This window comes from Vombatus ursinus, unplaced genomic scaffold, assembly GCF_900497805.2.
Source record: "Vombatus ursinus unplaced genomic scaffold, bare-nosed wombat genome assembly UNPS02009132.1, whole genome shotgun sequence".
NCBI lineage: Eukaryota > Metazoa > Chordata > Mammalia > Diprotodontia > Vombatidae > Vombatus > Vombatus ursinus.
In genome coordinates, this window is record NW_020948910.1 from 4,225,603 (window position 1) to 4,241,599 (window position 15,997).

Consider the following 15,997-nt stretch of genomic DNA (forward strand, 5'->3'; position numbering starts at 1 on the left):
TAAAAATATAAACAAGTATTTTACTTTCCTTACTATGAAATATGAAAGCCATGTTGGTCCAGATAACCCCTGAGAAGTCATGAAGGAAAAAAAAATGGAAAAAAAACCAATTCTTCCCTCAAGAATACCACAGCTACTGCTAAAGGTGTATAATTCTGAGAGTAATGCAAAACCTAGGGGAGATTTTTGCCTTCCTTCATTTGCAAGGCAGCTGAGAGAGAATGGACAGTGCCTCCAATGCTTAATGGTAAAGCAGATAATAACCCATAAGATCTACATTAAAGTAATAAGTCACACTGAGTGATTCTCATCACCTTCTTCATGACCCACGCTGGGCATGCAAGATAACAATCGTACCTGCCTGAAAAGCAGAAGTTAGAGTTCAGCAACATTTTCTTAAGAGTCACACCCATTACCCTCTCCACCAACTAAAAATGATTTTGTCAGAAAGACTGAAGAAGGTGCAAATGAAACACCTATGGAACCTTAAATAAACTTGCATCAAGAACATTTCAGAAGTCAGGGACAGTCCACCAGGGTTGGCCCATTGGTTCACTTTGATAAAATCTCAGATGACTACTCTGTTATCACTCCTGGGATAACCATGTGCTTATTCACATTAAAGGACCATCTGTCACTTTCAATACCAAATATCCAAATGGCTGGAGTACTTACTCCCCTGGGAATACCATATTATAGGTAAAAAACAAGTTCTGAAGTCAGGTATTAAGAATAATTCAAAACCTCTATTCTTTATCAGTTGAACTAGACACTTCATGAAAGCAAATGTCTTTTCCATGAAATACCAACTTTTTGCAGAGAGATTTTTTATCATTCATAGACTGTGCTTGAAATTGGAGGAGAAAAGGTAAATGTCAGAGTTAGTATATTCCTACCAATTTAGAATCTACAAAAATTTAATTTTTTTGGCAAGTAGTTTAAACATGACTCTCACAATATTAACACTAATGAATTTTTTTAAACAAACCTTTTCTTCTGAGATGGGGATAAAGGTAAGCTTTGCATAAGTAATAAAGGAATGGGATGGGACTGTGTACTGTTTTAATCTCAGAGAGTAAGAAAACTGGACTTTGAGCCCCTCTTGGCATCCCGCCCATCTTACTTCAAATACTGCCACCACCACCAGGGTTAGTAAGTCAGTCTGAGAAATAGACACAAAGACACACATGGACATCTTCACACTTTCAAGGTCCCAGAATGAAGGCCTTCCATGAAGCATTCAATGCTTTCTAAATCTTGTCAGATAAGCCAGATTGAGACATTTCCCCTCAGAGTTTATTAGAAGAGAATGAGACAAGTCATTGAACCTGGGGGTGGGGAAGTGTATGAGGATACAGAAGGGAGAGAGAGAGGGAGACACAGAAAGCATGGGGGCAGGGGAGGAACCAACAAAAACCACACAAAGAAAGAAAAGGAATCATCCATGTGTATACGCAGCTTACAGGAATTTAAAGCATTGGAGTTAGGCATTATTTTATAAGAAATGGAAAAAAAACACCCCTGATCATTCCAAAGAAAAAAGCCAATAATTAAAGATCTTTCTCATTTCTTTAAGGAATTTAATATATGATGGAGCACATGGAGTGTTTTTATTTATCATGGAAACAGTTACTTGCTCTAAAGGCTGGATGACATATCTACATAATTGTTAAAAAAAAAAGAAGGGCGTGGGCTTAACCTTGTATTTAGCACATCTATACTTCAAGGAAAGCTGAATACTGGATACATGAAATTCATTATGCTCTTCTAAAATATTCACAGGCAACTTATGGCAAATGACTGTTTATATCTACAACCTAACTAATGGCAAAGTGTTATCTCCTGGGTAGAAAAGTGGTATAGTATACATATCATTTGAAGTTACTACAATACCCTGGACAAGAAAAAAAAATTGGGCAAGAACAAGAAAGTCTATTTAGCAAGAGACTTGCATGCTTTTGAATAAGGGAATTTGAACTACATGGAACTCAAAAGGGTTTGTATATATCACAGGATTTTTAATTTCATTATTTTGAGACAGTAAAATTAATAAGATTACACTGTGGAGGTCATGTTTTCATGGACAAAATGAAAATATTTTCAAAGACAAGCAAACCACATACCTTCTAGCTCAGAATTTAAATGTAAGGAACTGGTAATTAGGCAAACTCAAGTATATTAGTTTACATCCCCTAGTCTGTAGAACAAAGACCATTTCAATTTCAAGAAAATTACAAATTTATCGCTTAGTGCAAAACAACTGGATTCACTGTCATTTTGCTTAAATGTACCAGTCCATTACCTTTAAAGGAGACAATTAGTGCCAGACCCAGGGCCAAGCACCTAAGACCCTTCTGAGAGCCAGGCATGCATGTACACCACACCATCCACACCAAAAAAAGGGCAGTACTCACCGACTTCTCGGTTCAGCCCTCGGCTTGTCGGCTTGGGTGGAGGGATGGGGGGCTGCTTACCAGGAGCCTTGGTGGTTTTTTTACTGGGTGGCGCTTCATCACCCTTGTGGCTTGCCTGTACAGCAGCAGCCCCTTTTGGAGGTGCAGCTGTTTTTTTAGGTTTAGGTTTAGGCTTGGGCTTAGGAGGAGCTGGAAGTAGGTGTGCCGATGTTTCAGAGTGGTTTTCTGGGTTTTCTACAAATGAGAAAGTGAACAGAAGCCAACTGATACAGACACAGGTCACATAAAAACAATGAACAAGACAGACAGTGGCAGCTAGACGGTGTTATTTGGCTTTGGGGAGCCAGAAAGAAATATTTTTTCTACAATAGGCAATGTATGGGACAAGAACAAACACTTAGAAGACAAAGAAAACTATGGTTCATTCTCTGGGTACTTCAATTTCTCTCTAAATAAAATAGCAGCAGGAAAGCCATCTACTTACCAAATTCCTCTCGTCATGTTATTGTGAGGATTTATATAAACTTTAATGGCAAGATTAGGTAAAAATTAAACTCTATATCACCCAAAGTGATAGTGATTCACTCAGGGAGTATTTCACATTCACATTCAACTTATTTTGAATTTTATTGAATTATGCTATCCCTGCCCCAATAAAAATTAAAGGCACATCTTGATGTATGATAAGTGTACTACAGACCAGTGGTCCCCAGCTGTTTTCAGAATGAAGACCTCTTCTTTTATCATCAAGATATTCCACTGGTTCCCACATGAGAATAGTTATGCCATTAATGTTTGTTGAGAAAGAAAATATGTAATGGCAAAAGGCTGTGATGAAAAGATCATATTTCATTCCAAAAGGCCTGAAAATGTATTTATTTTTCCTAAGAGACAAAAAGAAAGCAGTGATAATACAGAACCATGGACAAAAAATCCACTGTGAATGGAGTGTATTTTGTTGGAACTCTATGAAATAAAAATGACAATGTTTGGTGTGCGTATAGATTTGAGGATTATTTGCAATAATGCTACAGCCCTGCTGGTAGCCTGTAGGTTAGAAATTTAGAATAAGCATTCCACAGCAGCAGCAATGACCCTTCTTCTTGTTATGGCTTGTGACATTGCTGCACTTTGATTTGCAACAAGCCTTTTGCTTGTACCACCAAGGACTTTCCTCTGAGACATTTCCGTCTGCTGGAAAGAACACCAGCCAGATGTACCTAAAAATGATTTGTGCTCAGTCTCATCCTGGTCTCCAGTACAAAAAGCAGTGTCAAAAATCAATAACTCCCTAAGGAATGACAGACTCCATACTCTATATTAGATTTGGCATCGTACAGCTAAGAATAAACAACTCTTTACTTGCAGGGCTTCCACATATGCCCCTGGCATGCCAGCCCTCCCTTCCCCTTTCAGAGTAACCTCCTCTGACTTTTTTGGAAAGTGCTTCGGCACAGTAACGGCAAGCTTGGATTCCAATCTTGATTGTTTTGCAGAGTAAGACCATTTAGGGATGACAGTGGGGCAAGATGCACATACAAAAAAGATGACATTTAAAAATAGCAACCTTTGGAAATGCATTAATGGAACCAAAGTAGAAAAAATATCAGTCTTTTTGTGCTGGTAAAGGAGTCCCTGAAAATGAACTCTTCAATCTGCTTCTGGGATACTCACTAGGCTTTTCCTTAGCTTTAGTTGTTTATAATATTAAAACTCGTCAAGAGTTGAACCAGAGGGCTAAACAGGATTTAGTTCACAATGAAATCTAATAAAAGACAAACATATTGTTACGACACCATGTCTTCACAGGCTCTGACTTTCAATGACTGTTAAGACCAGAAATTTTTTAATAAGAGAACTTTGTTTAAAGTGCATATATTGGTGAATGTGGTGCACATTCTTTATCCAGGACAAGGATCTCAATAAGAGGAGCTATGGTTTTTATTTCTTTGGCAACAGTGGCCCCTGCCCCATCCCATCCACCATCCACCCACTCCACTCACACAGAAGCATAGTAGAGTGCTCTGAACACCACAGGCACTCAGTTAATGTTTCCAAGTTCGGCTCAGGCCTTCACTGACTGCAGTGATCATTACTTCCTTTAAACTAGTCTAACACTTATTTATGGACTGCTTATGTGGGAAGAATTGGGTAACTTGGTGTTATTGTCTTTCTGTGTATGTATCTTATCTCCTGGATTAGATAAGACAGTTGTTAGGACTCTTTCCCTCCATTCCTTATATACTCATATCTTGTATATAATTTGTATTTATCTCTATGTATACATGCTTTTCCTTAGTAAGCTTCTTGAAGACAGAAATTGCTTTACTTTTGTTATTGTATCCCCGGTACCCAGTTTAGGACCTGGGGCATAGGAGGTACTTAAATGCTTGCTGAATTGGAAATAGAGACTGTATCAAACACCTCTCTGTATCCAGACTGCCAAAGGCAGTGCCTCACATGGTGCTAAGGTTGTGAAAACTGCTCACCAAACTTTTGTTATTGATGACAATGATGCTGTTGAATGCCAAACAGACTTAATGCAGAATTGAAGGCAAGCAAATCCTCTTTCATAACAAATTTCATTACATATTTAAAACCTTGATCTTTCTCTGGGATCTCTGTTCATCGCTAGAGGCTATTTCTTTAATGTCATATCCTCGAGAAAGTAGACTTTGTAGTTTGGGAACAAGGAGACCACTTGCTCTTTAGCATCCGGCAATCACAATCCCCACTGGGAAAAAAGTAAACAAACTACCCTAGGTTTGCCAATGTTGAAAGTCCCCACAGGCTCATCAGAAGTGGAGTCTGTGACTTTACTTTTTTACAGTGGGTCACTACATAGTTATCTGCTCAGCTTATACGACATTCACTTGTATGTTTATACTGGCACTGTCATTGTCCTTAAGTATTTTTGCATGTGTAATGGTTTGTTTTTTCTTTTTTTTTAAGAGGAGAAAGGCCAGTCTTCTATTTCTTGTATATCCCATCAAGAGATAGGGTAGTCTGAGGCAAGATGCAAATGTAATAGATTAGCATGAGTATCCAAAGAATACTGTTGACTGGCTAAAAGAGTTGCTGCCTACCAGATTAAAGGGGAAAATCAATCCACCAGCCTTGAAAACAAATAAATTAAAAGTTTATTGTCTTATTCTATAGTCACACAGATCTAGTGACATCACACAAACTGGTTGTCTGAAATTTTAACATTTTAACATAAGGTATAAGGGGTCCCACAACCTATAGCTAGGGCCACCTCTACCTATCAGCAATGTATGTATATGGAAGGCAAATCCTCCCCTTTTCCAGGCTGAGACTTCTTCAAAATACCAAGAAGTGAGGAGAAGTAAGTCATTTCAGATTCTTGATATATAAGACCAAATTTTGTTTGGCAGCTTGCATACCAATTTTTCCTCTATGTAAAACAATTTTAAAATGAATTTGTTGAGAAAAATGGCAGTGGACTGACAGCTTTCCAGAAACTAAGCCAGTGGTAATCAAAGTAACTCTAGAGCCCTTTCTTGCCAACCGAAGGAGCTACATAACCACCACTTGCCTACGTTACTCTACAGAACAGGTTTCTTAACCTGGGGGCCAGGAATGAGATATTTTTTTTGATACCTGTATTTCAATATAATTGGTTTTCTTTGTAATCCTATGTATTTTATTTTATGTATTTTAAAATATTGTTCTGAGTACAAAAGTTTTACCAAACTGCCAAAGGGGTCTTTGCCAGAAAAAAAGTTTAAGAACTGCTGCTCTAGAGGTTCTCTGACATAACAGAATACTCCAGTGTGGAAATAAGAAATATTCAAGAGCTACAAGGGATATGTGAAAGAGCTTCATGTGGTTTAAAAGCCTCCAAGTTATCTGATATCTCCAATATCACTGCACTATGACATCCATCCCCAGAAAAGGTTGAAAACAACCCATCCAGTTTTACATACAATAAATGCCACTTTTTTCCCCATTTGACAGTGATGGTTTAAATACTTCAACTGAGATATTTACATACTAAGAATCATATGCATATATAATATCCAGGGCTTTAAAAGCACAAGGCACAGTTGAGTGAATCTAATACATCTATGAGCAGATCAACAAATCATACTCTGGAGAAACCTTGCTTAAGCTGAAAAGGAAGCATAGTGCCGATGCCCAAAACATGGAGTAAATTAACACCATAAGGGTGAATTTGTTTTTTAACTAATGTTCAAAGTGTAAGAAGAATGCCCCCTATTCTCTTTTTCACAGTTCACCAATTTATTCAGGATTCTAGCTCTTTGTGTACAAATTAACCAAGTTTCAGATGCAATCTTGGTCTCTTTGAGGATCAAGATGGACTGAACTACAATACAGGTATAGGAAATAACCAAACATTCTTCTATCTATCTATGAAATGAAACCATTTTCCCCCCGAATGTCAAGGCAGCAGAAATCTAATTTACACAATGCTGTCAGCAACTTTTCATTATGTTGAGATAAAGGAAAAGCTTCCTTTGAAGACAAGCCAGTTGGAATACTGATACCACACAACAACTCTGTAAGCATTAAAGATGACATTGTTATGTAATGAAGGAAATGCCTCATGAATGTGAAAATTATCTCTCAGTAGACAAGTCACAGATGGATTTGAAGTGTAACAGTTTGGTAGCACATGACAATTGGACTTAAAAAAAATAATATGCTGCTACACATTTCAATTGGGAGAATTCTACCAACTGTATACCTTAGACTGCTTTAACTCATTATGTTCCACTGTCCTTTATCACTAAAAATGTTTTTGAAAGTCTCATATTCTGTCTCTAAGATTATCTGAGAGGGACTGAGAAAACTGTCCTTGATAAATAGGGATGAAATGAAGTAATTAATTTTCAAAAAAGTCACAGACCCTTCCTCTATATTTAAATTTATGTTTAAGGTAAAGTTTAGACTTATATGAGGAATCGTCAAAGACTCCCCTTTGATTTAGAAAACCTATTTTGAGAGGAGGTTATAAAGTAAATAGATTTTTTTTAAGGCCTTAGATCTAGATACCATTTTCTGCTTTTTTCCCCCTTTTCACCTCATCTTAAAAAGATATATTTAGAAGCCTTCAAAGGGGAATAAGAACTGCAGTAGCAGGTATTGAAGTGAAGTAGTTGACAACCTGGGAGCTCAGTTCTTGAGATTGCTGTAGAGCAACTCTGGTCCAAGTCTCATTTGGCATGTTGCTACCACTTAGCCCCCAGAGAACAGTTTGAAGAAGACTGGCAGGCCTTCCAGAATTGAAGGCAATCAATTTGCTGTTCCTGAGACAGTCCCTTGCTGAGCTGTGTCGGGACTCACACAGGCTCACAACAAAGCTTCACTCACTAGATTTCTTGTTCAGATCGGCAGATCTAAGAATGATGAAGACAACAGAGACTGTCATTATTGAGAAGGCAACAAACAGGTGTTTTATGTATGTTATGGGTGTTATGTAAAATTTTCATATTTCACTCTGGCATCAAAATATGCAGTCCTGAGTGCCAATGCCTTTAGGCATACCATCTTAAAGGGTTTGTGGTACAAGCACCTCTTCGGATGATACTATCAGAATTTTTGAAAAAATGATTTTCTAAGCTTCTCGAATAAAAGGCACAAGTAGCAGCAAACATTGCCCCAAACCAGGCTGTATTTTAAGGATATTATTCCCAGTATGCTGATGCTGGTTAAAGAAACTAAATTACTCTGAACTTTCTCTTTGGTAAGAAAGATTATCATTTGATTTTGAAACATATGGAACTATGTGGGGGAGTTTCTTCATGTGCTATATATGAGGCCCTTTTACTTAAACTCTAGTTATCTGCTTTCTCTTTATTTAGGTATTAGCCAGCTCTTGCTTCAAGAGCCACTATTGACCTTAGAGGCAATACCAATAACCTAAGACTTAGTGCTCAATGCTGAGCAGTATTAAAGAAAAAGGACTTGAGTTTCTTTTTAGTTTACCTTTCTTATCTTCTGCTTTTTCTTCCACAGTTGTTGCTTTTTCAGACAAAGAGCCATTACCTTCTTCAGACTTTACTACATTTTCCTCTTGTGTGGCCTCCTCTCCGATGGGTATCATGTGCCCGTTTGAATTTTCAAAGTTTACAGTTACATCTCCATCTAAAATGGGGAAAGAAACACCTAGTTGTCTAACTTGACAGCTTTCTTAAGAATCAGCTTTTTCAGTTTTTGGCAAAATATTATAGGGCTTTGGGGAGTTTTAAGGTCCCCTAAAAAAGAGAAAAATCTTTACTATTTTATTAGGCCTTACTAAAAAGTTCAGGCAAGAGAAGAAAGGCTACAGAATCATAGCTCTTAGAAAGATGATATCTAAGCCATTATAACTCACTGGGGAAATATCCTATTTATAAACATTTTTGGAGAAGGATGCTCCCTCCAGCTTAGATATTTTAATGGCTATCATTTAATAAACTATTTTACTCAGAAATGAAAGGGTGAAAACAATAACCTGAAAAATGTAGTAAACATATTTTAATCAACATTAAAACACACAACACAAATGCAAATACATCAATAGCAAGAAGAGATGGCAGACAAATTATCAGTGGGAAAACATGAACACTTTCCAACAGCACTTTCTTCAATCTATTAGAATTGTTTTCTCTGACAGCCTTACACACCAACACAACTATTATTTGTGTGAGCTAAAGTCCTACATCAGTATCTCAGTGTGATATGGAGGGGACCCTGGATTCTTGAAGACTACACCATCTGAGTACAAGCTGTAACAATTCCTACCAAACTGGAGAGGTTTAGTGAGAGGTACGGGTATGGAAAAGTCTAGGCAAGTGTTCAGGAGATCATGACAAAAAGGTTGGTCACCAAGTCATCACAATGTTTTTTTTTAATCCATAGCAACTAAAAACAGAGACATAAAAAGAGAGAGTTAGAGTGAGAAAGAGAGAGGGAGAGAGGGAGAGAGAGGAGGGAGAAAGAGGTGAACTGCATATCTGCATTGACAGAGGGCATTTTCACATCAATTTAATTATAGATATTTTCAAGAATTGAGGTAATTTAGGGCAAGGGTTCTTAATCTTTTTTGTGTCAGAGTCCCTTTGGCACTCTGTTGAAGCCTATGAATCTCTTCTTGGAATAATGTTTTTAAATATTTAAAATAAAATGAATAGAATTACAAAGGAAATAAATTATATTGAAATAAAGTTCTCAAAATGCAAAAATAAGAAATTCAATTGACCCCACATTGCAAATCCTTGATTCAGAGGAAAAAGAGTTTGTGGGCTTAATTTTGATGTTATTATTATTCATGGAGATGTTGGGAAAACATCAATTTTTTAAAAATTATGTCTGATTCCAAACTATCTGTATAACACGAAAATTCAAAGTACACTCTTTAACGTTTCTCTACTGGCATAGCATATCACTGTAAAGCCTATAAGGCTTTCTCTGCCACTTTAGTTTAGTAACTTAGTAGATTTAAGGAAAGAATAAAATTAATCAAAACTGCCTGTCATTCAATAAGCTAAAGAAAAAGAATGCACAAACTGAAATGAAACAAAAGAGATTCAAGATAGATATCATCAGCTTTTCACTCACATGCAGATGAAACCAAAGCAAACTATCCAGAATAGAATGGCAATCTGCAATCCAAGTCCTTCATCCAGGATTTTCAATCTAAACAACATTGATGCCAAGTTGTTTAGAGTAAGTCCTGGAAATTAGCAGTCATGAGTGTCAAAGAGTAATTTGCAGGTTGCATACTTTGAGAGATTAGATCTGTGATTTGTTAGCTCCACTACTTGTTTACAAGAACCAAAAGGTCCCGAAAGAGATACAACCATTTAAAAACACTCTGTGTATGGGGGGGGGGGGGGAGTGGGGTATGAGGAGAATTTTTAACTTCCATTGAAAATGAAAGCTGTAAATCTAATTATAAGAAGGAGCATCTTTCCTGTTGAAGAAGGTCTGACTTCAAAGTTAGAAGATTTAGATTATAGATCCATATTTATTACTTATTTCCTGGGTATGTTATATCATTCTACCTGAATTTCCTCTCTTGTAAAAAAGAAAATAATAACATCTGTGCAGCATGAATATGTTCTAAGCAAGAATAGACCACTAATCTACCATGTACTAGGTCAGAGTTAAATGCAGAAATACTCCACACTATTACAAACACTTTGAAAAGATGGAATTAGATAGACCAAGATGACTCTGGTAGCCTTTACTTCTAAGTTTTGTAGATTTCATGCAATGAATGAGGTTTTGTAGGAACTCACCTAGTTTTTTAATGGAAAAATTTGGTGTTTTATAGAAACTACTTCTAATTCTATGAGAAAAATCAAGCGGTAGAAATTCTAAATTTTAATGTTTCATTTGGGTGTGACAATGCTCTGTACAAATATAGATAGGTACTTCAACTCAACTCTTTTTTAATAGCCACTGAAGAAAGAACTTTGGGAAATATGCCAAAGCAAAGGATCTCAGGAGTTTTGCCAAAAAGGTGACACAACAAATCCGTACATGGGGTTATTAATTTGGGATTTATAAACTTAAAAATACATTTTGATAACTGTATTACAATATAATCGGTTTCCTTTGTAATCCTATATACTTTATGAATTGAAAAACATTCTGAGAAAGTCTATAAGTCTAGATAGATAGATAGATAGATAGATAGACAGACAGACAGACAGACAGACAGACAGACAGACCAAAGCATCCATGTCACAAAAAAAGGTTAAGAGTCTGTGCCCAACAGTAGAGGTGGCACACAAGTGTAATCCTTGCTGCCTGGAAGAAAGAGACTAGTGGATTGTTTGAGTTCAGGAGTTCTGAGTTGCAGTGGGGCTCAAGCTGATCAGGTGTATGTAGTAAGTTCAGAAGCATGGAGTGGGAAGTTGGGGAGTGGGAACCAGTCAGCCTAAGGAAAAGTAAAACTTGACTTCCAATTTTTGGGGAAAAAAATCATCTTATTATTAATAGCTTTAATTGAGTAAATGTGAAGAAGCTAATGAGCATTATCTTCTATAGCTGTGTTTATTTTAACTTAGATATTCCCACGTTAGAAATAATCTATCCTGAAACAGTGATTAATTCCTAAACTTTCATGTATAATTCATTAGGCTACCTTTCCTCAAACAGTTATGTTAATTGGTCTTCTTGATAAAAATGGGAATGCTATTAAATGAAAATGAAATTTATACTGGGAAATCATACTGTGAGTGAAAAAATAGAAATGAAAAGGCATTCATTATTCAGATATATAAAACTTGTAAATACAAATAATCTGGGGCCAGAATAAAATTAAAAGAGCATCATTGTATATAAATTTATTCAAGTTAAGGCTAAAAACTAAAAAATGTGATCAGGGTAAGAAAGCATAAATAAGGTTTTATAATATTGGATCCTTATTTTTTAATGAAGTAGACACAATGAAATATTTTTACCTAGACTCAGTATAAATGATATAGAAATGAAAAATTCAAAGGGGAAAGATAAAAATATCCCTCAAATATATTTGTGTTGGCTTACAAACTTTAAATTTTCACTCTGTATGATTGGGTAGCTCCAGAAAGTAATTCATTTATACACAATAAATTGTCCTTATTTTCTTTTTTCTTTGCCTTGGGTTAGTGGTAAAAAAAAAATGTGGAAGCTGTTTTACTGTTTAACTTTGTTGAACTTTACATATCTTACATCCAAATCATAATTCAGATTCCTTCAGAGAGTTATATAACTGGCATTTAAATTTAGAAACAAAAAAAATGGGGCAAAATTTAAGATGTCTTGGCAAGGAAAATTAGTATTTTCACATGTGACATAAAAGGCTCAATGAAATGAAAAGATATTAACTTTTAGATACTAGTAGAACATTCAGCTTGCAAAATCACCAACCCTTACCATCATCATGGGACCAACCCATATCCTTTTGCATTCATAGATATCCGTGAAGATTTCTTTAATGTCACACATTTTATATGTCGGTAATATTTTGCAGTTTACCTTCATTTGCCATGTGTCTTTCCATCTACCTTTTGGGTTACCTATGGTTAGCTTTAATTCTGAGATTTTAGTGTTCTATGATTTGCAGTCATATAGCATTGGGGGAAAAATAGTGTTAAAAATGGGCTTTTACAGCAGGAAGTAGTTTGGAATAATTGAAAGCATCCCAATTAAAAAAAAAAGACAGAGCACAGCCTAACTTCCTCCTCCTGTTCAGTTCTGCTGCTTGGAAGGAAGGAAGCAAGCAAGGACCCCTTAGGTAGTGTGACCTTAGGCAAGTCACTCATCCGGTTCAGGCCTCAGTTTCTCATCTGGAAAATGAGAAGTTGGACTATATAGTCTCTAATTTCCTGCTGTAAATTTATGATCCTATGATGCTACATTGAGCATATTTCCATTTTATGCATTGCTTGATGTTGTTTTATATCATTAAGTTCCATTCTTTTAAAAAAATCAATAAGCAATCAGTTGTGACTGTGAAAGTATGATTTGCCATAAAAAGTCATCTGTGAAAGCTGGCCTATTCTCATATTTTCATTTAGCATATCCTCTATGTGCAAAGAAGAATTTCATAAAGATTTAGTCGAGATGAGAATGTAGACACATATGGGTTGGTAGTTGCTCAAGTCTTCTTGGTTTTCTTTTTTGGGATGATAGTATATGAGATCTTTTCTATTCTTTTAGAGGTCATGCTTTTAGATAGCATAAAAATCAATCCTTTTATATTTTTAAAATTGTCACATCAAGCATGGATTACACTCAGATGCACTATTAGGTCCAGCAGTTATTTCTGTCTTCATTTTTTTAAATGCCATTGTCCATGTTGACAATACAATGGGTACTTCTATGATAGACTCTGAAGGTGGATCCACTCCTGTTCTTGATAATAAATCACTGTAGAAATATTAACAGGTTTCTTTCATTTGACACTGTTTTCTTCTACACAGTGTCATCTGAAAATGCCCTTAAAATAATGACAATTAGATCCTATGAAAAACCCTTATAGGCTTTTCTCCTTAACTGACTTTTTGTTGTTTTATGTTGCTCATAATCCTTACTCCTCCTCATGTTATACTCTAAATTAATGTTGCTATTTACCAATGTGTATCTTTACTTGACAAAAAAAAAATCAAGTATTTGCTGGCTTACATGGTTTCTGGGTCCTTCTGGCTTCTTTTTGTGGCAACTGTTTTGCATCTATTAAACTTTTTAAAGAAATAGTGACAGTCAATCTCTTTAATTTTGCTTATTTCCCATTTTTTTCAGAGTATAATGCTTAAGTAATTTGGTTTGGAAATGCTATAACCACATGCAAAATCAACAGCCTTTCTTCAAGTCCAGTCTGATTTTGACTTTTAAGCAACTGATGATCTGTCTTTGCACACAGCTAATTCTCTTCTTAAGCCTTTTGATTCAAATTATACAAGAAGATTTTTGAGTAGCTTGTCAGCCTTTGGTCTCTCATTTCTTTGTCCAAAATATCCAGTACAATTTTTGCTGTTCTCTGCCTATCTTGCATTAAAGTTACCAAATATCAAGGTATATATTGACTTAGTTTGGTAGATCTTATCAAATTATTCATACAATTTCTCTACTTCATTCTCTGCAATGGATATTAGTTCATGAGCTAGAAATAACTTCATTATGGTTTGTTTCTTATACTCAACATAAGTACTACAAAAGGAGAGATGGCTAAGTGTCCCATGAAATATCATTTCTTGTTGCTTTGGGGCACATAATAAAGTCAACTTTGTTAACTCTTTCATTTACTTCTTTTATAGAGATTTTGTAAACCCAACTTTCATTTAGCTGTAACTTCTCCATGTCTTATTTAATTTAAATCAAGAATATCAGTTTCTCCAATGGTGGGACAGCTTATTAGTCACTGCACACAGACTGTACATTAAGAGAACCAATAATTGTTAATGTCTATAATTGATCAAAGAACTGTGTGATTCTTAGTATTTTCTATCTCCTTTTATGCCACTTTGCCAATGTCACTGTGGAAGGACAAGAGGGCCACGCAAAACTAAAGCTTGACTAAAGACTATTAAAAAACAAAACCCCATTATTTTCTAGTAAAGAACCTCTTTGTCTCTTGGTAGACTGATATTCTTCAGACAGTATAGAGACTTCATTTCTGTACTCATATTCAACATCTTTCTAGTTTGGTCAAACTCAACAGAGTTTGTATGTAGCTGGCATAGTTTTTACAAATCCAGGGTCAGTTCCGTACCACAATGAAACATTAGAGTGGGGTTTGGGAAAGGGTTTATATTTAACTTAGAAAATAAAAGCTATTGCATATGATAAGAGCATGTAAACTAAATTCTCATCCTTTAAAAAAAATGAAAGCAATTTTAGAACTTGAAATAAAGGAGTTATTGAAGTAGTTTTACATATACAAGAAAAATGAGGAGTTGAGAAAAATGTAAAGTTGCATTCTTAATGTGTTGCAATTTGAAGAGGAGATAAAGAATCAGTTGGAAAGGAAATTCCAAGTAAAAGAAAGTAAAAGACTTAGTTGAGGAGTTGACAGTGTCACAGGGCAAATCTTAGAAGAGAATTAGTATCCATAGGAAACTGAAAATTATAAACTCAAGTGTGTAAGTTTAGGTTAAATCTTGACACCATAACATGAATAATGTTTAAGTAAGGGGTTACGCATAGAATGATGGCACTTGACGAGATTCATTCTTCCTTGGAGGTTACTCGTATTTCTGATACTAGACATATGCATGAGGTGGGAAGAGAAGTGTATTTGTTTAAGAGAATTATTTATTCAAGAAGTTAAAAATCACACATGAGTGTTTCCAGTGTAAAAGTTAAGACTAAATAGGGAAGAAAAGCATTAAAGATAGTGGACTGAGACCACCTTAGATATTTTTGAAAGGGATGATTGACAACTAAACTTTTTAGGGTTTGTGGAAGAATTTTTCTCTAAACAACTCCCCAAGTTGAAGCATCAAGAAATAGCAGCTAAGCCGATCAAGTTTAGCAAAGGGAACCTTTTTTTTTACACCCATTCCACAAGCTCTATAGGGCAAACTTTTCTCATAATATTTAGTGCTATTGAAGGTCAAGAAAATCAAGGTAAAGGAGTGAAATTTCATCATTGAAAAGAAGAGGCTGTTAACCAAGCAGTGAACAGTTTCCAGTCTCTAGGCTAGAGCTAAAAACAGATTGAAACTCTCAAGATAATTATTGTTGGAGGGATGACAGAAATCTACTTTCTCAAGCACTTGGCTGAAAACTGGAAGGCTGATGCTTGTTCCAGTCACCATAGGGAGCCTTGAGGAATGAGGTAATCTTTTACAGAATATATGTTCCTGAGTTTATATGCATAGAAAAGAAGTTTAGAGTAAACTTCAGCAATTCTTCTGGCAGTTCTAACATCAGCTTATGGTTTTTTTAGGTGGTAATTCTCTTTATGTGTTTTAATATTCAACTGCAAAATTTCAAAGGGAAAAGCAAAACAAAGAAAATTTTCTGGGAAATAAGTGTGAGTTGGCCCAAAAGGCCTTCGTCAATCAAGCAAACATCACCATAAATATGGGAGAACAAAAATCAAAGGTATCCTAAGTTCAGTT

The 15,997-nt window shown here is 35.7% G+C and overlaps 1 protein-coding gene across 3 annotated transcripts in view; it reads right to left on the minus strand.

Annotated features, from left to right (window-relative positions):
- Positions 1–15,997, minus strand: part of PHACTR2 (phosphatase and actin regulator 2) — a 173,581-nt gene that overhangs the window by 71,087 nt on the left and 86,497 nt on the right. For 2 of the 3 annotated variants that reach the window (XM_027850730.1, XM_027850728.1), the window contains exons 4-5: positions 8,385–8,543; positions 2,415–2,648 (exon numbers count right to left, since the gene is read on the minus strand). In XM_027850730.1, coding sequence (XP_027706531.1) covers positions 2,415–2,648; positions 8,385–8,543 — 393 coding nt within the window. The remainder of the gene's footprint in view (positions 1–2,414; positions 2,649–8,384; positions 8,544–15,997) is intronic. The other variant, XM_027850729.1, reaches the window with a different exon arrangement.